The sequence below is a fragment of the Stegostoma tigrinum genome, chromosome 20, assembly GCF_030684315.1.
Source record: "Stegostoma tigrinum isolate sSteTig4 chromosome 20, sSteTig4.hap1, whole genome shotgun sequence".
In the NCBI taxonomy this organism is placed as follows: Eukaryota; Metazoa; Chordata; class Chondrichthyes; order Orectolobiformes; family Stegostomatidae; genus Stegostoma; species Stegostoma tigrinum.
In genome coordinates, this window is record NC_081373.1 from 32,212,425 (window position 1) to 32,234,784 (window position 22,360).

The window sequence follows — 22,360 nt, forward strand, 5'->3', positions numbered from 1 at the left end:
AAGATTTAAGTTCATGAAGGTATGTTGGAAGTGTTATTTTAAGATAAGATTGATGGCATTTCAAGTCGTCCACAGAAAATAAATTGTTTTCACCACTCCAACCCCATGATCTGCATGTTTCTTTTCAGGTTATATTTGGTTATGGTAAAAATTATCTAAGAAACTATCTAAGCTTTCTACTTTAGAAGGTTAGGCAGACTCCTGATATGTCAAAGCTTTATCTTCCTACTGACTGGAAATATGTGGTTTTAAAATATTTAGACACCAGTTCCAGCGTTTATCTTTAACCCTCCCCCTCCTCCCAAAAGGTCTGGATCAATAAATGGTTGTGAAATTTGGAGCCACATGCAAAGGGAGATGTTTAAGACAGTGGAACAGATAATACAATTTATTTTGTTTACCGTAAAAGTTTACCAGGGAAAGAATTGTGTATATAATTTATAAAACTAACAAGATTAGATCACAAAGTAGGATTGGAGTTCAGAAGTGTAAATTCTTGCAGCTATCTGGCTTGGCTAGTCTGGTGTTTACAAGAATATTCTTCAAATATCATTGACTGTGATCACAGACATTTCAACACAATAAAGTGGTTTATAAATGCAAGCACACTGAACATAGAGAAAAGAATTTGTATAAAATAGTACCTTCAACATATTGCTGTAAACTGATGACGTGTGATCACCATTATGCAAAGAAATGTGGCAGGCGATTAGCACACAGAAGGATCACAAATAGTAAAAGAGATGAAAAATCAGTTAATCCATTTTTGTCAGGGAAAGTCATTGAAGAATGTTAGCCAGGAGAGTTTCAACACAAAAGCAAAAACTCTTAAACATCATCAATCAAAAACATTTAACTTTCTTTCAACATCCATATATGCTGCCTGATCTGCTTTCAATATTTTGTTTTCATTAGGAACATTTAAGCAACTCTTGGATAGGCACATGGATGATAGTAAAATGAAGGGTATGCAGGTCAGTTTGATCTGACAGTGGGATAATAGGTCAGTACAATATCGTGAGCTGAAGGGCCTGTACTGTGCCGTACTGCCCTATTTTCGCAGCAGAACAACTTCTTGCTCTTCTTCAAATGGTGTTTATGGATTTTTTAAAAATATCTGACTTAACAAGCAAATGGAGCAGGATTCAAAATCACACCCAAAGGATGAGACACCCAACAATGCAGCACTCCTTCAATTAACTGCACATTTTCAAGATTTGGTGTGGTATTTCCACCTACAATCTTCAGACTCAGACGACAACGTTATCAGCAGAGCCAAGCTACCACGCGAGGGATAAGATAAGCACAAGCATTTTCAACACACATTTTTGCATTTGATTTCCTGTTTTTGATTTGTGCCTAAAGTAAAACCTGAAAAAATCAAATGTTCATGTAAAGTGGAGTCTTTTAATTGATTTAAATCAGCTTCAGCTGCACATGTTTCAAAAGGGATTCTGAGGGATTGTGAATTCGCTATGAACCATTACATAGATTAAAACATGGCTTAAATAACATTTTAAAATTGGATCTGCTTAATGGCTCAGTTGGTCAAGATTGTCTAAAGCCATAAAATCCAATGTCTGGAGTTTCTGTCGGGCATGCAATCAATATCTGCTGATAATGTTACAGTTAATTTACCAAGGTGAAGTTGCACCTGCCTTTTTCGGAGAAACTCATTAGCATAATACCAAGCATAAAGTCTGTACGAATCAGTGTAAATTTCAATTTCTAAACAGAATGGCACCAATTGCACCTCAAGGTTCTAGGGTGGGATGGTATAAAAGGTATGAGAAAAAAATATTTGAAACCAATTCATTATTTCTGTTGCTAAAGGGCAGATTTGGTCGGTGGCCTCAACTGATTGCTGGTGAGGTAATTCACGCTGGATTCAAGTGACTCTGGAGCACTTTGAGAACATGAAAATATTGTGACGAACATCTCCTCTCCCAAATAAAAGCAGCTCACCTTCCCAAGCTGGAGGCATGGCTAGTTTTGTGGACAGGGACAGTTTCAGGCAAAGGAAGTGTGAAATAAAAACAAGAAAACTGTGGATGCTGGAAAACTGAAATACAAACAGAAAGTCGTGGAGAAACTCATCAGCATAGAGAGAAGCAGAGTTAATATTTCGAGTCAAGTGCCCCTTCATCAGAACTGAAAATAGCTGGGAAAGGGTGGTACTTATGCTGATAAACAGGGGTGGGGCTGAAGAAGGTTGGGTGAGAATAGAGTACACGGAGATAGTGCCCACAGAGACAGGGAGAAAAAAGGATTTGGCAAACAAAGAGATTACTGATGTCAAACCAAGGGAGAGATCATCTTCAAAGTTGTCACTTTGCATTAGTACTTTCCATGCTCTGTCCACAAAATTTCCAGCTGCCTGCCACTTCAACACACCACTATGTTCCTGTGCCAACATTTCAGTCTCAGGCTTGCCGCAGCATGCCAACAAGGCTTGATGCAGGCCAAACGAACAACTCTTTCTCTTCTGCCTTGCACCTTACAGTCTTCAGAATTCAACACTGAATTTAACAACTTAAGGACATAAACACCCTCTCTGTTCATTACCTTTCTCCAAACACCAGGTCTTGTTAGTTATAAGCTGCTCTGAGCACATCCAACCCATTTTCAACCATTTACTCTTTTCATTTGCAGCTTTCTAGCAATTGTCTGTCTCAACTTATCATCAACAATTTTTTTTGCCTACCCTTTTTCTCTCTCTCTGTCTCTGAGCAGTGTTTCCACATACTCTATTCTCTCGCAAACCCCTCTCAACCTCACTTCCACCAATGGCATAAATGCCACCTTTCCCTCCTGTTTTGAGTTCCCACAAGGAACAACTATACTCAAATGTTTATTCTCCTCTCTTACTACAAAAGGGAGTGTTAAACTTATACAAGGATGCAAATGGTTACTCATAAAATTCTCTTATTTGATTTCACCTGGGTTTGAAAAGTTTGCTGAAACTCCAGGCCCCAGAGATTGTAGGTTCGGTCCCCAGTATGTTGAAGTCAACAATCACAACCAAAGTGATGAACACACACTGCGGTTGATCTTAGTAAAACTGGGTTATAATGCACAAATTCTATCCACGTCTCTGACTCCAGCATCTGCAGTTCTTGTTATCCAAGTTCTCACTGCTGGTTGCCACAGACTGATCTCTCTTGCAATGCACGTGTGAATATGTGACAAGAACAAGATTAGACTCAACGATGATGCCCCCATACCAACACAGCTTTGGGATACAATTCAGGGATATATTAACGGAGTAACAGTTCTATGCAAATGCTTTTTCAGTTTTGGATCAATGGTTCCAATCTGACTTGTGTAAGTCTGTCTACACTAACCAGAAAGGATTGTGCAGTGGAGATCCTCACTAAATATTTTATAAAACATCATGCCAAAAATTTTAGTCACAGGAGACAAGGAACATCATCACAAAGGACTGCCACACAGCAGTGTGAAAGGCAAGGAACAAGCAAGGCTACTTGACAAGTTCTACAAACCTTCACTATTCATATGTGGGAAGCAAAGTTTGTCTGAGCCCTGCATATTGCTGCCTAGGTTTGTTAGGTTTTAGAATTTTGTACTTTAAAAAAAACTCTGGCTTGTTAAAGGTTGACTAGTCTCATTGTCAATTCTTTGTCAAGTTCAAGCCCAAATTCCTTACATATAATCAGGAAGAACGACGACTTGGATGAAATACTGGATAACACCCTATATCTATGGAATCAGAGACCAGCAATGACTCAATACACTCAGACTTGTAAGGAGCAGACAACAGAAATGCAAAAAATAAACCAAACGTGCGATGCACAATGAACCAAAAAAACCATGTCAAGAACATTACTGTTTCTTTCGTTGTAATTCAACTTGGCAGTTACAAGGAAATGTTGAGATATTGTGGGATAAATATTTTAAGAATCTCAAAACATATTCTTCCTTTTGCCAAAACATTAGGCAAGATGTTTAATAACATAGAGGTTTTTCACAATCATATCAAGAAATTTTAACCATAATAATGTAAAATGGCAAGACTTCGCAACATGCTTCAAAATATTCAAGAATTTGCATTACCTATTTTGTAACAATATTTTAACAGTTTGTAAATTCCAAGGTAAACTGCAATGGATGTACTGGTTAAGAAAAGCCCTTCACGATCAGCAATATATACATAAAGCATGGAATCCGAAATCAGCTCAAATGGCTAATGAATGGTTTATTAAAATGCCAACAGCATGGATTTGACTCTCATTCCAATTGAGGTTGTCTTGGGATCTGCCTTCTCACCTTACCTCTGAGAATGAAAAATGACAAGCCACCAGCAGCAAAACGTTCCAGGAAAACAGCTGAGACTGAAGCATTAGCCAACTATGAACCAAGGGTCTGCCTTTCAGCAGAGCATACAAGACAAATATACTGTAGAAGGCTATAACTGAAAGCGTTAAAAGCAGAATCATTTTTATTTTGTATCTTAAATGAGTCAGTTCTAGTATCAATGATTTATTACTCTTCGAAAGAACAATTAGGCCAAGTAGAACATGTTTGCCAGCTTTGGCAATTTCGGTTTAACATCTACCACATCTGGAGTTGATCCAAAAGCTTTGAACATAATCTATAAGGATCTAAGCTACAAGAAGGCTCCTTGGATGGGCATATTAAGTGGAATTAAAGGTAAGAAAGACTGACCTCTTTAAAACATTTTACATAACAATAGTAAGCTTAACGTCATATATTAATATATGCTCATAAGCATTTAATGAACCATTAAAGGATAGTTCCTTCATCGAAAGTTAATAAAGACTGGAATTATTACCTTTAATATTGTATTTCTCACTACCAACAATGATTGAGTGTACCTTGTTATAATATTGAGAAATCTGAAGAGTACTGCCACAAATTAATTAATTTATTTAAGATTGCTCCTGCATTCATGTAAACTTCGCTCTGCTTCATGAGTATTTAAATTCTTATTCTGTACTTTTATTAAACTGTACCTAATGCATTCTTTGCAATAAAATTACCATTTTACCCTAGCAGTGAAATACTAAATGCTCTACTCTAATATTAATTACTTTAAGGTGCATTGTATTCTTCTACCAGTTATTAATTGCTTAAGTCTAAATAAGCGAATGTGAATGCCAATGAAATGATAACAGAAGCAGCACTGAAGTAATTTTGGATTATGAATTAATTCAATAATGGGCATCAGATCTATCAACTAACATACAATTTGGTTAAATTTCTCTTACATTCAAGCAAATACGCCTAGAATTCCACAGAATTTTACAAGACCAAAAACAGATCAATCAGGTCCAAGATAACAAAGTGTGGAGCTGAATGAACACAGCGGGACAAGCAGCATCTGAGGAGCACAAAAGCTGATGTTTCGGGCCTAGACCCTTCGTCAGAGGCATTTACTTTTACGTGCCATAGTACCTCCTACTACTACCTTGTGATCTAAATCATACCTTTACTTCTTAAGATGTTTTGCTGTAGTATTATAATACAAAAAGAAGAGCGGCAAGGACATGGAGGAATTTGAAAACAAGGGTGAAAATGTTTAATTAAAGCTGTCGACTGGTTAGTGTAGATCAGTGAACACAGGGGTAATGGACAAACAGAGACTGATGTGAATTAGGACAACGGCAACAGAGTTTCAGATAATCTTGGATTTACAAAAGATTTCACGTAGGAAGCCAACCAAGATCAAGAGATAGAAAGGCAGGGCTGAGGATTTTATGTCAGAACAACTGTAGCAGGGACAGTACAGGCCAATATTACAAAGGTACATATATGCACTCTTAATGGAGGTGAAGGTACATGGCTGGAAGCTCCTCATCCTGCCTGCTATGACATCAAGTTTACGAACCGTTGGTTCAGATTCAGGCAATTATCAGGAAAACGAATGGAGCTGGGTCTGAGGGAGTATGTTTGTGGAGGGGACCAAAAACGAAGACAGTAGGCATTGTATCCTGAATGATGGTTAAGCAGTTCACAAACTTAGAGGTGGTGCAAGATCGAGAGAATTGAGATGTTGTCAGCACCCATGTGGAAAATGACACTGAGTACTCAGAAGATGCTGCTAACAGTCAGTATGCGGAGAGAGAAAAGATGACAGAACCTTCAGGAACATGACATATAACAGTATGAGAGCTGGAAGAAAAGCTATTACATATGATTCTTTTGCTAAAATTGAACTGACAAGTGCCGAACTGAGTGACAGCAGTCCTACTCAGCTAGATAACAATGGCCAGGTTTGAAGAGGAATTGCAAGATCAATCTGTAAAAGGTTGTAGACAAGTAAAGGAAGAAAGGGCAGAGGGTGGATTTTGTCACTATTTGATTCTGAGAAGACTCATTACAATAATGTTACAGAGGTGAAAACCTTGAGTGCAATCTTATTAGACTCTGAACAGTGTGGCCTACGGTGAGAAAATGGTAGAATCAGCTGAGATATTCAGTGAAGCCCATCTTAATGTCATTGCATCTTGGACGCTTTACCAAAGTGGCACAGTGAGACTCCTGCTAATAAGTTCCCCATTGACACTCATTATTGCTTGTTAAATGCCTTATTAACAGCCCAACAGGTTACAACATTAGCGATAATGGGAACTGCAGATGCTGTAGAACCCTCTCTGATGAAGGGTCTAGGCCCGAAACGTCAGCTTTTGTGCTCCTGAGATGCTGCTGGGCCTGCTGTGTTCATCCAGCTTCACACTTTATTATCTAGGTTACAACATTACCAAGCTCACCACACAAACCAGTCATCAGGAAAACACGACATGGAATCCAGAGTAGGTATATAGTGAATTCAACTCACTGCTTGCTGCAAAAGACCTCCTTGTTGGGCTCTGACCACCAAAATACTCCATAGGTACCAACCAAATACATCCCACAGTTATAGACACTGGTACGCAACATGTGCCAGCCACTATGAATCTTCATGTCATATCCCTAATCCACCTGGGCTGCAACTACAACTATTACTGTAACACCGCAACAAGAACATTGTGCACTCATGGACTGGACTGGATTACAATTCCAGGATCTTCACTCAGTGGTGTAGCATTCACTCACTCTTACCCTACCTCATTGCTCTCAGTCTCCCTGCCTTGCATTGCCTTGCCTTGGCGCATTGACCCATGAGCCACAGATACCAAGCTCAAATTACTGCTGTCTTGCTGCTCCATTTAGTGCAGACATAAAGCTAGGAAACTTGACACTGATGTCAGCAGGTTTCAGTCCAGTCAAGTGGGATGTCCATCGCCCAGGGGATCCTGACACAGTGGATCTAGTGCAGTCTCTGATATCAGTCCAAACCGTGCTTGGGACCATCACAGTCAGGTTCCTCTGCTCATAAGGAAGTGAGGAACTGAATGATGAGCAGCACATCACTGGTCTTGACTCTTTCTGCCTTACTTTGGGCTGCTTTGCTCCTGGAATGAGACAGAAGGTGGCACAAGTATTTCTGTGGGTACAGGTGGGGAGATATCCCAAGTGAGTGAGATAGCCATGCAGAAGATGTGCAGGGTGAGTGGTTGCATCGTTTAGGGTGGATAATGGTAGGTAGGAAAATGTTGCAAATACTTGTGGCAGGGGTAGAGTATAGGATTTGGTGGGAGGTACGTACAGTAGCAGAGATCAAATAATTGTGAGGTTTCAGAAAGAACATCATATACTGGAAGAGTGCAGAAGGTCATTGAACTTTTATCTATAATTCTGGGTATCCCTCTAAATGGATGAGACTGTTTTAATCTGGGTGGGAACCTCAGATCAGCCTGGCATGGTCTGGTGTCGTAGCCTCCACTGCTGCACAACCCCATCCAACAGGAGCTCCAGAAAAATGCCCAGAAAGCAGGGCTTTGATATCCCCCTAACTGCCACATCCAGGGAAAATGTCAGGAACCCATGCATGGCACCTTAGGGCTGACAGTGCTTTCTCTGGGTGCACAACAGTCTTTTTAAAGTGGTGCTGGCATCAGGGTTATCAGTCAATTTTGGGATCTCTGCTGAGTGGTAAGTTGTTCCAGGAATGGTAAATTGTAAGATGGGTGGGAGTCAAACTTGATACTCACCATGAGGGCAAAAATGACAACTAATGTGATGAGTTTGGTAAGGTATGGCGAGAAAACTCGCCTGAGCTTGCAGCAAGAATCATTGTGACAAACAATGCAACTTACACTTAGCCAAACAGAAAAGAAAGATTCACCCTTTACGGGAGAGATTCAGATGTGGATTTCCAGGAAAGATAAGTATTACCTTGTGGCATGACAACAGGCTGACCTTAGTATTTTTGGCTAAGGGGAAGTTGCATTGAGTATTTTGGACAGCATTGTGCTACGCGGCCCAGGGAGATATCTCAATGATACCTAACCTGCTGCTATGGGATCTTATGGCATGCCACTCCAAGAACCGCTCACCACTCAGTCTAAATGTGCTGAAGAATCAGCATCCTTTGTCTCTGCAACACATTTCAGGGACAGCTGAGCACTTGGAGAAACACTGGCAATCAGATGTTGATGGTTCACTGGTTGCATGATGGCAGAGCAGCCATTAGGTTCTGGTGTTAACAGCACATTGCCAACATGCTCACACTCATTTTCTTATCCCAGTCGCTGTTTAAACACTACACCACACTTGTCCTTAAATACCATCTTTCATGAAGATCCATTCTGAGCCTTCAATACACTTTACCTGATGTCCAATAGTCACCTGCAACTTGTCATTGTCACATGAGGGTGCAATACAATAAAGGCAAGCATTCAGACAAGTCCAAACACGAGTAATTAATGACAGCCAGCAAAAAGGAAACTCAAAAGAAATGAATACAGCCTTCATACCTACAACGTAAACTAAATGCTGACATTTTTACCTTGAAGGTCCAGGATGATTCTTTGGCACCCAGCTAATAACTACTGGAATCAGATGTGAATCAGGTCCTGTCTGTCTTTCAGGGCCTGATGCAGATGAGCTCTGTCAGTCACAAGGAGACATCCGGCTCAGTATCCTCATCCTTCTACTTAGAAGGCTGCTCTCGTTTTTCTGTATGCCCAGCATTTATCACATCACCTTGTAGCTCCACCAGTTGTGTAGAACACAGCACAGCAGGATGGTGTGGCACACTCTGCATGGATTGGACTGGAGGGCCGTTCCAGACCACTCTCAGCTGCCGAGCCTGACCTTCAACAGCACCTTACTCTGTTCCAACACAGCTCTGGTCGCAGTATGTGCACCAATTCAGTGAAGGTGCTGTGCCAATTGAGTTACCAACACATTATATCAAAAATAGAGTGCCTACTGTGCTTTAACTCCCTTCTCATCCCAGAACAACCTCGAACATCCTACTTTCCATGATATTCATGACAGTCCATCATCATACTTCCATGACTTATGATGCAGTGATAGTCGCCTCATCTCAAAACACCCTTGCAAGTCCCACAAATAAAGGGACACTCTTGCCAAGTGTTTGCCACTTTTTAATCTAATGTTACAAACTTCAGCATCACTACGATCACACACCATGCATGGTGCACTCTACCTTTGAGTAACATTTGAAGCACACAGATATTCACTCTGCATATAAGTGAAGAAATGTTTACCAATGAAATGTAGCTGGGGTTTGCAAACTCAAGCCCGTGTATATGATCCTTCAATATCCTAATGCCCAGCAGACATGGAGTCCACTTTTTTTGGCCATCAAAGTGACACTGACTCCACTCTAGGCATTGTCCCAGTCATGTATCAGTTACATTACTTATCTACATAACATAAAGTGATATGGGGAACACAACTCATGGTGGACACCTTCAACAGTGAGCCTATTGTGGTCACCAGGTACACCTTCAAGTCTTCTTTTATCTTGCATAACCACATCATTGTATTTTAACCCATCTCCCCTCCCTCCTTTATGACTCCCCTGTGGTGACCGCTGCCACTAAGGCACCTCTCTTAACTTCTCAATAACATCCAACACTGTTCTGCATAACCCCACACATCTTGAGTTTCTTCTCATCAATGTCCTTGTCCCTAACTCCACAGATGCCTCTGCTCTCACCTCCCAGCCTTGATGCCCCACCCCCAATCACTGCCCTTATAGGCCCACATGGCATCCTCCTAACAATTGACAGACAGACATACAGAAATGTTAATTTGTCCAAACCTCTGACCAACCTCTGAAAAAGAGTTTGGGCCCAAAACATCAGCTTTCCCGCTCTTTTGATGCTGCTTGGCCTGCTGTGTTCATCCAGCTCTACACCTTGTTATCTCTGATTCTCCAGCATCTGTAGTTCCTACTCTCTCTTCAACAAGCAACCCCTGGGTATAACTGACCAGGCCCCAATCACTGTCAACGCAGCTCCCTGACTGACATAATGGAGCCACATGATCTTGATGTTGAAACTTCTCACCCAATTCTGAGATAAAACTTGACAAAACCCATGTCGGTCAGACCCTTTTAAGATTTCATCTGACAAAATTAAGAATTTTGAAAAGGATAGGATGGGTGGAGCTGACTTTGTAGTTTATGAGAAAACAAGGATCAAGTGTTAATGGGAACTGCAGATGCTGGAGAATCCAAGATAACAAAGTGTGGAGCTGGATGAACACAGCAAGGCCAAGCAGCATCTCAGGAGCACAAAAGCTGACGTTTCCAGCCTAGACACCTTCCTGGATCCAACACATCCCTTACCTTCCTGGACCTCTCAGTCTCCACCGCATCTGCTCCCAGGATGAGGCATTCCACTCCCGCACATCCCAGATGTCCACGCTCTTCCAGGACCGCAACTTTCCCCCCACAGTGGTCGAGAATGCCCTTGACCATACCTCCTGCATTTCCCGCAACACATCCCTCACACCCCGCCCCCGCCACAACCGGCCCAAGAGGATCCCCCTCGTCCTCACATACCACCCACCAACCTCCGGATACAACGTATCATCCTCCGACACTTCCGCCATCTACAATCCGACCCCACCACCCAACACATTTTTCCATCCCCACCCTTGTCTGCCTTCCGGAGAGACCACTCTCTCCACGACTCCCTTGTCCGCTCCACACTCCCCTCCAACCCCACCACACCCGGCACCTTCCCCTGCAACCGCAGGAAGTGCTACACTTGCCCCCACACCTCCTCCCTCACCCCCATCCCAGGCCCCAGGATGAGCTTCCATATCAAGCAGATGTTCACCTGCACATCTGCCAATGTGGTATATTGTATCCATTGCACCCGGTGTGGCTTCCTCTACATTGGGGAAACCAAGCAGAAGCTTGGGGACTGCTTTGCAGAACACCTCCGCTCGTTTCACAACAAACAACTGCACCTCCCAGTCGCGAACCATTTTAACTCCCCCTCCCATTCCTCATATGACATGTCCATCATGGGCCTCCTGCAGTGCCACAATGATGCCACCCGAAGGTTGCAGGAACAGCAACTCATATTCCGCTTGGGAACCCTGCAGCCCAATGGTATCAACGTGGACTTCACAAGCTTCAAAATCTCCCCTCCCCCACTGCATCCCAAAACCAGTCCAACCTGTCTCTGCTTCTCTAACCTGTTCTTCCTCTCACCCATCCCTTCCTCCCACCTCAAGCCGCACCTCCATTTCCTATCTACCAATTCATCCCGCCTCCTTGACCTGTCCATCTTCCCTGGACTGACCTATCCCCTCCCCACCGCCCCACCTATACTCTCCTCTCTACTCATCTTGTTTTCTCTCCATCTTCGGTCCGCCTCCCCCTCTCTCCCTATTTATTCCAGTTCCCTCTCCCCATCCCCCTCTCTGATGAAGGGTCCAGGCCCGAAACGTCAGCTTTTGTGCTCCTGAGATGCTGCTTGGCCTGCTGTGTTCATCCAGCTCCACACTTTGTTGTCAAGGATCAAGTGTTGTTCTGTTCTGGAGAGGGGTGAAGACAGCAGATATAAGAAGGAGGCAGTACAACAGGTGGTTGAGATGATCAATAACGTTAACTCACATGACAGCTAAGGAGGGAGTCAACCGGTCAGCAGTTTAATGGGGATAGTGTCAAGTCAGCCGAAAGTAAAACTCATGAACATAATGAACTCGAAGACCATACTAGAGAAAATAAAAGAGAAACAAAAGAAAACTATGGCAGGGAACAACCTTATTTCTTCTCACCCTGTCAACTTATTTTTCTATTGCTTCCTCTTTCATACACTTATTTAGCACAGAAGTATTTCAGCTACAAACAGTCCAAGTGGTAGCAGGTTCACTTTCAGTACAAGGTCAGTTGCATGTGCAACACAATCGCACATTAGTTACAACTTTAATTTTGAAGTTGGACACCAAGCTACTCCTCCAAGCACCACCGCCACTTAAAAAGGGGCAATCACACATCACTTCAGTTTGATACTAAGTATACAATCATATTTTCATGTCAAACCACATTTACAAAGGGCACCAGACTAAGGACTGCAAAGACACCAAGACCTGCAACCTGTGTGGGGAAGTAAGCCATCTCTACAAGTTTTGGCTGAGACAAGGGGCCACAAATGGACAGAAGTGACAACTTAAGCAGTTGGGCCCCCAAAAGACAGCAAGGCGTCACCCTCCAATAAGACAACTGAGAAAGAGGACAGCCAGAAGGAAAGAAAACTTATAAGAGATCAACGAAGATGTTCTAGCGAGTGATAGACCAACAGAACCTCTGCCTGAGAATACAGAGTCAATGGAAGGAGGAGGACACAGTGAACAGGACAGTGTGTGGCAGGTGCTGAGGAAAACCCACTACAAGAAAACCCTTCAGTTACACAGGGCCAGCTGCAGAGTGTAGCGAGACAGCTGAAAGAAGGACAAAGAGACAGCTGCACAAAGGACACACCAGTGACTCTTCTTCCGATGGAAACATGTGAGAAGATGGCCATAAACAGAATAGAAGCGAAGCACCAACAGCGGGGAGGAGATGAACACCCCTGACATGGAAATGCTAGACCTTTTGAGGGGCCTAGTGAAATCTCACTTCTTGATGTCGGGAACCACGAGGTACCCAACACTGCACAACTCCGAGAAACCAGGTGCAGAGCATAACAAAAGTTCAACCCAATTTGGAACATGACATGAAATTGGGCTGCCACATCCAGATTCCTGATGGAAACAGGTAAAGTCACCAAGCTGCATAACATCTTCAGTACCCCTGCAGATGAAGCACAGTGTAGCTACTCCTGGTCATGGCCAGGTAGGTCTATCCACTCAAGGACAGATTTCCTGTTTGTGTCTCCAGTGTCATCAGCCCATGACAAACTCTAACCACGACCTCCTGCCGGCCAACTGTCACCAATAGAAAACCAGCAGGTCAGCAAGCAAATGTGGAAGCAGAATATGAAACGTTTGACCTCAGAACACATTAAGTAACTCATAAGGGATGACACAGGTTAGAGAACCACGAAACCCCTCTTTCAGTCTCCAGTGAACTGGTGGGAAACAGTCAAAGGGAATATCAAGGGATTCTTCATCCTGAAAGGTGTTCAAAAGGCTAGAGAGATCAGGAAAACTGTCCAAACTTCAGAAGAGTCTGCAGAATCTCCTCCTGCTGCAAATGATAGGGGTCAATGTCAAGGAAGATCTCTAGATGGTGAAGAACCAGTAAGCCTCAGTCTTTGCCTTTTGAGGTCTCCAAGATAACCTTCTGGTCCAGGGTCCGCCCCATGGAGCAGGATGAGACATGCTCGTGTTTCTTCTTCCAGAAGGTGCACAGGAACAGCTCCGTAATCAACAGCCTAAAGGAAGAAGATAGCTCAGTAACGTCATCTCAGTCTGACACCTTGAGGGTCAGCAAATCCTTTTATGCTAAACAGTATGACACAAAGCCCATAGGCAGTGTGGTCTTCCAGTCATTCCTGTTGTCTATTGCACCTGCATAGAGGAGAGTCTGGACCAGCTGTTATCCCTCAATGAGCTGACCAATGTCCTTGAATCCTTTTAGAAGACTAAAACTTCCAGAAGTGACAGGTTACCAGCCACACTGTATTCCACTCTGTGGGACTTGGTTGGCTAGGACCTGCGGAAGGCAGGAAATCAGAAATTGGTGACCAATTTCACTGCTGAATGTGGATTACAAAATTGTGCCAACCGTATCAGGTCTGCTCTGGGTCGGCGACTCACTATGACCAAACCTGTGCCTTACCGAATAAGAAGATCTCTTAGGGCCTTGTGGTACTCAGGGATACGATCACCTGTCCAGGACAGGGAGATGGATGCCTGCCTCATCAACCTGGACCTTTGATAGGATGTAACACACCTACATGAGGGATGGGACCTCTAAAATGACCCAGAGAGGGGTGGCTATTCTAGGCAGTGGAGACCTTCTGGTCAAGGCCTCTCTGTATATGGATGACGACCCCATTTTCTGCTCGGATCCGGTGTCAGTGCGTAGGCTCATGAGCATCTGAGACCAGAGCCATCTTCCACTTCATCTGGAAGTCAAAAATAGACTGTGTCCGTAGGGTACACAATATACAAAGTTTTGGATAACGTCGGGGAAGGACGTATCCAACGCCGCCTTCATCCGGATGACCACCTTTGTGTGTGGCTGCATCAAGATGTGCATATACCCTCGGTAAGCAAACATTAAGTGTCACTACATATTGAGATTCAATCTGTCCCCAGTGTTAGGATGGGTCTGGTCTTCTGGTCTTGGTGCTGCAGAATGCTCTAAGTAGTTGGACTGTTCCATATCATGGAAATATGTTCAAAGAAAAACACCTTTGATGAGTCCATCAGGCAGTCATCAGCACATTCTGTCCTTGAGATCCTGTGGTCAAATGAGAGGATGGATCCGGTTGTAGATGGGGGTTGGTTCGGAAGATGGGTGATGATCCTGAGCAAAATGTCACAGTCATTTGGTAGAATGCCTCATTGACAGAACTTTCTAACAAGTACCAAGACATAGCCTGGTTGGTGGTGAGAAGTGCACTGCCCATCGATACTTCATGAATTAGAGGTAGGGCCTTGGATAGTGTTGTAAAATAAAGGGACTTGGGGCGCTGGTGCATAACTCTTTAAAGTTTGCATCACATTTAGACAGAATGCTTAAAAAGGCATTTGGCCCACTTGCCTTCATTGCTCTGTCCTTGAGTATAGGAGTTGGGCATTATGCTGAGGTTGTGCAGGACATTGGTGAAGCCTCTTCTGGTATACTGTGTCTTCTGGTATTCTGGTTGCCCAGTTATAGGAAGGGTGATTTGACGTGGGTTTAGAAGAGATTTACTAGGATGTTGCCAGGTATGGAAGGTTTGAGTTCTCGGAAAGACTGGATAAGCTGGGATATTTTGGAGCATTGAAGGTTGACAAGTGACCTGATAAAAGTTTATAGAATAATGAGAAGTATGGATAGAGTCGATGGTAGTTGTCTTTTCTCTAAGATGGGAAATTTCAAGGACAACAACGAGCCAAACTGCAGAAGGGAGATGGAGAGCTTGGTGACGTGGTGCAATGAAAACAATCTGTCTCTCAATGTCAGCAAAACTAAAGAATTGATTATTAACTACAGAAGGAAAGGAAGAAAACATGCCCCCATCTACATCAATGGAAATGAGGTTGAGAGGGTGAAGAACATCAAGTTCCTCAGAGTGATGATAACTGACAATGTGTCCTGGACTTCCCACATAGATACAACAATCAAGAAGGCACAACAACACTTCTTCTTCCTCAGCTGGCTCAGAAAATTTGGCATGTCCATAAGGTCCCAGACCAACTTCTACAGATGCACCAGTGAAAGCATACTATCCAGGTGCAAAATGGCTTGGTATGGCAACTGCTCTGCCCAGGACTGTAAAAAAACTACAGAAGGTGGTATGTACAGCCCAGACCATCACAGAAGCCAACCTTCCATCCATAGTAATAAAATGTGAGGCTGGATGAACACAGCAGGCCAAGCAGCATCTCAGGAGCGCAAAAGCTGACGTTTCGGGCCTAGACCCTTCATCAGAGAGGAGGATGGGGGGAGGGAACTGGAATAAATAGGGAGAGAGGGGGAGGCGGACCGAAGATGGAGAGTAAAGAAGATAGGTGGAGAGGGTGTAGGTGGGGAGGTAGGGAGGGGATAGGTCAGTCCAGGGAAGACGGACAGGTCAAGGAGGTGGGATGAGGTTAGTAGGTAGCTGGGGGTGCGGCTTGGGGTGGGAGGAAGGGATGGGTGAGAGGAAGAACCGGTTAGGGAGGCAGAGACAGGTTGGACTGGTTTTGGGATGCAGTGGGTGGGGGGGAAGAGCTGGGCTGGTTGTGTGGTGCAGTGGGGGGAGGGGATGCACTGGGCTGGTTTAGGGATGCAGTAGGGGAAGGGGAGATTTTGAAACTGGTGAAGTCCACATTGATACCATATGGCTGCAGGGTTCCCAGGCGGCATATGAGTTGCTGTTCCTGCAACCTTCAGGTGGCATCATTGTGATTCCATCCATAGTCTCCATTTATCCGGCTCACTGCCATGGAAAGGCTGCCAACATCATCAAAGACGCATTGAACCCCAGTAATGATCTCCTACAACCTCTTCTGTCAGGCAGAAGATATAGAAGCCTGAACACATGCATGAGCAGCTTCAGGAACAGCTTCTGCCCAGCCTTTATGATAGTGATGAATAGACTCTCTAGCCTCAAATAATGCTGATCTTGCTAACGCTGATTCCGCCAAGTGCATGCCCTGTGCAATGTTACCTGTGTGCCTCTGTCTAAGTCAATTTGATCTGTACATCCTTACTTACTATGATCTGTCTGTACTGCTTGTAAACAAAACCTTTTCACTGTGTTTCCGCACACATGACAATAAATCAATCAATCTCTCAAAATCAATCAATTAATCAATCGCGGGGAAATTTTTAAGGAAAGCGGACAGACATTTAAAAAAGACATAAGGGGCAAATGTTTTACACAGAGGATGGTTTGTGTGTGGTAGATGCGGGTACAATTACAGAATTTAAAAGACATTTGGAAGGATATATGAATAGGAAGGTTTTGGAGAGATACAGGCCAGGAGCAGCCAGGTGGGACTAGTTTAGTTTGGGATTAAATTCGGCATGGACTGGTTGGACTGAAGGGTCTGTTTCTGTGCTGTACAACTCTACGAATGCCAGTCTGTGTGACACTGCACACTGCCCTCGAAGCAGCTGCACTACTGAAGAAACTATCATTCAACTCCTTCTGGAATGTGCCTTCACTAAGAAAGTCAGGAGAGAAATGCATTGGTTTTTGTTGAGGTTTGTACGGAGCAGTTGAGACACATGACTAACGCCCTCTGTGTCTAAGGGCCGTTCTTCATGATGCACATTGAGACAAACATTGACTGCACGTGGAGGGCCTTGACTTGGTGAAAGACGCCCTTCGGTCTGCCCAAAACTTGCTGGTCTTCCAGGATACAGAATTGACTCAAATGAGTGTTGCAGACTGTCACATTCCATGTGACTATATGCTGAGGGATGCACTAAAGCTTGGGGCAGCTGCCACAAAAGCGCAGTGGGGGAAGACCACCATCTACAGGCTTTCTGCCAAATATAACAAGAGTCCATCAAGTTGTCAGGTCCTCTTTGTGTCTCAGAATGAACGTAAATCATTACCTGCTTAATAGGAAATGCCTTTGATTTTTGCAACTGTAGAGAAGCTCAGAGGAATGTCAAAATTCCAATGTTTTGTTTTTTTTCCCGCAAGGTGTGTGAAGATGTGATTTTGAACCTCTGCATGCACTAATAGATTATTTTTATGAATAAAGTATATTTTTGAAACTAAAAAAATAAGAAAGTCTTGCATTTACATAGTTTTTTTCGAACATCAAAGCTTTCTAAAATGTTGCACAGCTCATTAAGTATTTTCAAACTGTAGTTATGATTGCAATGTTTGAAACACACATAGTGAGGTCCCACCTTAGAATTACGCTTATGACTTCATTAACTGTTTCTTCCAAATGCAAAATACTGCAAAGGCAGGAGAACAAAAATAAAATTTAAAAATGAGTAATACTCAGGAAGTTGGCAGAATCTGTACAGAAAAAAAACAGTTTATGTTTTGCAATGCTGCCAGACCTGCTGAGTACTTCAAAATTTTCTGATCTGTTTGTCAGTTATATTTAAATATTGGCCTGAACACCAGAAAAATAACTCTCCTGCTCCTCCTTGAAATAGCGTCATGCAATCTTTTACATCCAGCCAAGAGGAAGGCAAAACCTGAGTATAGTAACTCATCCAAAGGAAGACACCACTAACAGTGTAGCACTCTTTCAGTAGGGTACTGGACAGCCAGCATCAAACCGCACCTCCATTTCCAACCTACTAACCTCATCCCGCCGCCTTGAACTGACCTTTCCCCTCCCTACCTCCCCACCTATACTCTCCTCTCCACCTATCTTCTTTTCTCTCCATCTTCGGTCCACCTCCCCCTCTCTCCCTGTTTATTCCTCTCTGATGAAGGGTCTAGGCCCGAAATATCAGTTTTTGTGCTCCTGAGATGCTGCTTGGCCTGCTGTGTTCATCCAGCTTCACACTTTGTTATCTTGGATTTTCCAGCATCTGCAATTCCCATTATCTCTCATGTTAATAGTAGCTCTTTGCAAATGTGGTGACAACAAGAACACAAACTGTGATGCTGAAAAATTTCAGAGAGTGATTGTTTTCCTTCCCTGTAAAGTTGCAAAGCATATTAGTTATGAGTTAGAAAGTGCAGCAGCTCATGGGCTTCTGTCATGTCATTGTGTGACCAATTTGAAGTGTTTCACAGAGCTTCCAGTGAGTTTCCTTATGAATTTTTCATATTCTTTTGCAGATGAATATTTGCCCTGATATCAGCATCGCCCATACTAACCAAGCAGGGATTGAAAGTTCATTGCTTGCTGAGTCAGGGAATAAATCTGTCATATTCTGTGGTATGGAACACTGGGGTTTCATGGCCACATATAAAAGTGGTATTCCCTCTCTGAGCATTAATCTCACTGATAATGAAATTTAAAAAATTGGATTTCATAAACAAAACAATTCATCCATTCCCATTACTGCCTACAGAACCAGCAATATCATTTCCAAAGAAACTGGACAATAGTCTATGATTAAATATTTCATCGTCTGTGATTTCCTTCTGTGAGACATTGAATAAATCCTTATGGCACCTAATTGGTCCCTAATCTTCTTCAAATGGATACATTCAAACAATTCAGAATCATGCAGATTACCATAGTCCAGACTTCTGCTTTAAAGAGGGGAACTATTTGAACAATTTTATTCAGACAAACAGGTAGAGGGAATCCTAAATCCTAAGAGCATTCATTGTCACTGCAGAGAAAATAACCAGCTGATTACTGCAACTCCTTGACCTGGAGAAGCAATTAGCCTTTGGTGCCAAGCTATTTAATAAATTCTGAGGTAATTTGCCCAACTGAAGAAATAAACAGGGAATATTTAATAGTCTATTCAGCCTGTGGAAGAAATGCTTTGTCTTAGCTTTTCATAAAAGATGAAGTGTATTTCAACAAATAGAAGACCTGAACACTTTACAGTCATGAAAAAGGAACATATCGAGTGACTCCTGTTTTGTAACTAGTTGAGCTGAGACATGTATCCCACAGTAACTTCACCGAATACTGTAAGTTGTTTTAAGTCCAAACATTTTCACTGGGAGATTATCAGTACGTATTTCTCTAACTGTAACAAATAAGAAAAGGATGTTGCCCTTCCCTTGGAGCATTAAGCCAGAAGTCTGGGGTGAAAACTGACATTTGGCACTGATGTCTGGAGGCAGGCTATTGTTGCTAGTACATGTAAGTATGAATCAGTACTGGTCACACTGGTAAGGAAGAGATGGGTGAGAGGTGACGTAATGTTGGCATTTAAAATAGGATATCAACAGTAAAGTGCTAAGTGTCTTTGCTTCATACTTCTAAATCAGAACGTTACTTAAATACATAGTACATTGCGTTTAAAAGCTGATTCCATTCAAAAGTGCAATCAAAGACACTCTGTTCAGTCTCCTGTCACTTTACAAGTAAAATGCTTAAGTCCTGTTATGTGGTACGAGTTAACCGGACAAACGTTACAAGGAGAATATCTGATTTGAAGATACTTCCAACGTTTAGCACCTATAAATGGTCATTAGATTTTCCAAACAGCGCACTGAGCATAACAGACTAAAACTGTTTTGCGCTGTAAACGATGTAGACTAGACTGGGGAACAAACTAATTATTAAATCTGGCAATCAAAACCTTAACAGTCAACAATCTGATGTTGGAAATTAACCAAGAGGCAGGAAGCCAGTCTAGTTCAGAGTTCCCAGGGCACGAAGCACCTTGACTGAATCCACATCTCCCAAGGTACCAAGTAAACTGTCTAGATGATGTAGTGCACAGGAGAGAAGTTTGTTCCCAATGTATTTGGATTAATTCAAATAGGAGCCAGATGCTGTAACCGCCACTGGATGGCTGCAAGTAACGTGAATTAGCAGCAGTGGGCACAGCGCGGTAGCAAGAGGGTTGCATTGCACATAAAATACCCGGAAAAGCAAAACACAAGTTAGAATTCTTCTGGGATCCTATTACAAGTATAGATTGTTTGTTTAAAAAAATCTCACCATCGTTCAACGCTACGAAGGCATCGGTTACGTTGATCAGAACATAAAGTATTTGCAGCCTTGCTGCCAAACCATTGCGTCCAAGTCTTCTTGTCATCTTGTGTAGACTGTGAGATAACTTTGCGATCGTTTCATGTGACTGGAAGAGGGAGATCAGCACCATAATATAGAGTGAGCCGAGATCAGGACGTGGGAGATTTCCGGCAGAGGGTCACTCTCCTCATTCAGCCCTCCCAGACGAGGCTGGATCACGGTTACTGTCACAAAGTTCACTTGGGACAAAGGCTGTAAAGACATGTGTTCCTAAAGCAACGGGACACGGCTCAGATGCCCAATTCATGTGCTCCAGACCCAAACGGGAAACCCCGCTCGAAAAATGCCACCTTAGCAGCTTCTTTCCTCCCAGGAAAGCTGTTCGCCCGACCACTTAACACAGGTTTCCGCGTGGTCCTAAAGCCCGGCCAGTTCAATGTTCAGTTTGAAAATATGAATGGACCAATGCTGCTGACGTAATCAAAACAAAACGTCCACTTGAACGGTTCTCTGGGCAGAAAGAGAGATACTTGTTTCTCCCGTAAAGCCTGAAGGGTGAATAGCAATTTGGTCTATACAGTGACCAATGTCTTTCCAAATTTGATGTTGGATTTCTGAAACTTCAGGCACAGCAAAAACTCCGAGGGATTGGGAGTAAAGTGTTCTATTTAACAAGCTCAAAATGCTCACTGGCGCCGGGATGATAGCAGTGTGAAACAATGTTTCATAACTAGATCACAAAGCGCACACAGTAGTACAGACAAACGAAGCAGAAACCGTTGAGGCGGTAGGCAGTGTGCGTATCTTTAACAGTCGAAACTCAGCTGGGTTTTTGTTCGCTTTTTTCGAAGTGTGGAGGGGGAGGGGTGTTCTTATTGCATTCCACCACAAACTTCACTGAAAAGTCGAGAGATAAGCTTGAGACAGAAATACCAGTGACACAAACTATATGTGTGCCCACCAGAACTCCTCCAAAACAAGGTCGCATCGGGCAGAAACGTTTCCAGCCTGTTTGCAGTCAGACTCTCAACGACACTTTGAATAAAATAAACAACATTCTCCTTTTACTGAAACAACTCCTGTCCCAGAAAATCTGTGTGATATAGTGGCAGTAGGTCTATAATATGGAGATGAAACTAACATGTTTATGCGCAGCATTTTACAACTACAACCGTCAAGTTAACACTATAATACAAGGATACTCGTGAAAACTACTTAATTCCATGGCACCATTGGAATGAAGTTTCCCCGGCTTGATCCACACTGCATTAAACAGGATCGCCAAAAATCAAATTATCCGGTCAATGGCGTTTATGCAAAATTGCTGCCGCTTTTGTCTACACAATTTCAAATGAATTAATTCCCTGTATGTTTTGGAATCGTTCTGGAAGATGTGGTGGTGATATCAAATTAATAATTGTTACTATTTCACTGCCAATCTCAGAATGGTTACAATTGCATTATGTTGTACCGGTTTATATGGAGTTGTCGCAGTTTCCCATCTTGCCTATGATGTGATGTTGCTCCAACAAAGTATTTTACCTGATGTGCCAATGCCTGTATTCTGCCATAACAAAATAAACTGGGCCTGGATATTGTAGCATCAAATAATCCAAAACATATCCAGTACAGCTAATTATTATATACATTAAATTAATAGGCCCATGAGTATCTGGACTAAAATTAAGTTATCAAAACAGAGGATGGTTTTAATATTATGTCATACTTCAAGTACTCCAAAGTAAGATGTAGTTCTGAGACCTTGACATCTTCAAGT

General features: G+C 42.8%; 1 protein-coding gene across 3 annotated transcripts in view; it reads right to left on the minus strand.

The window, feature by feature from the left end:
* The window catches only part of LOC125461867 (disintegrin and metalloproteinase domain-containing protein 12), a 354,472-nt gene extending 333,392 nt beyond the window's left edge, over positions 1-21,080 (minus strand). Inside the window, exon 1 of one of the 3 annotated variants that reach the window (XM_059653083.1) lies at positions 20,551-21,080. In XM_059653083.1, coding sequence (XP_059509066.1) covers positions 20,551-20,713 — 163 coding nt within the window. In that variant the 5' untranslated portion in view covers positions 20,714-21,080. The remainder of the gene's footprint in view (positions 1-20,550) is intronic. The other 2 variants (XM_059653082.1, XM_059653084.1) reach the window with 2 other exon arrangements.
* Between the last annotated feature and the right edge of the window lie 1,280 nt (positions 21,081-22,360).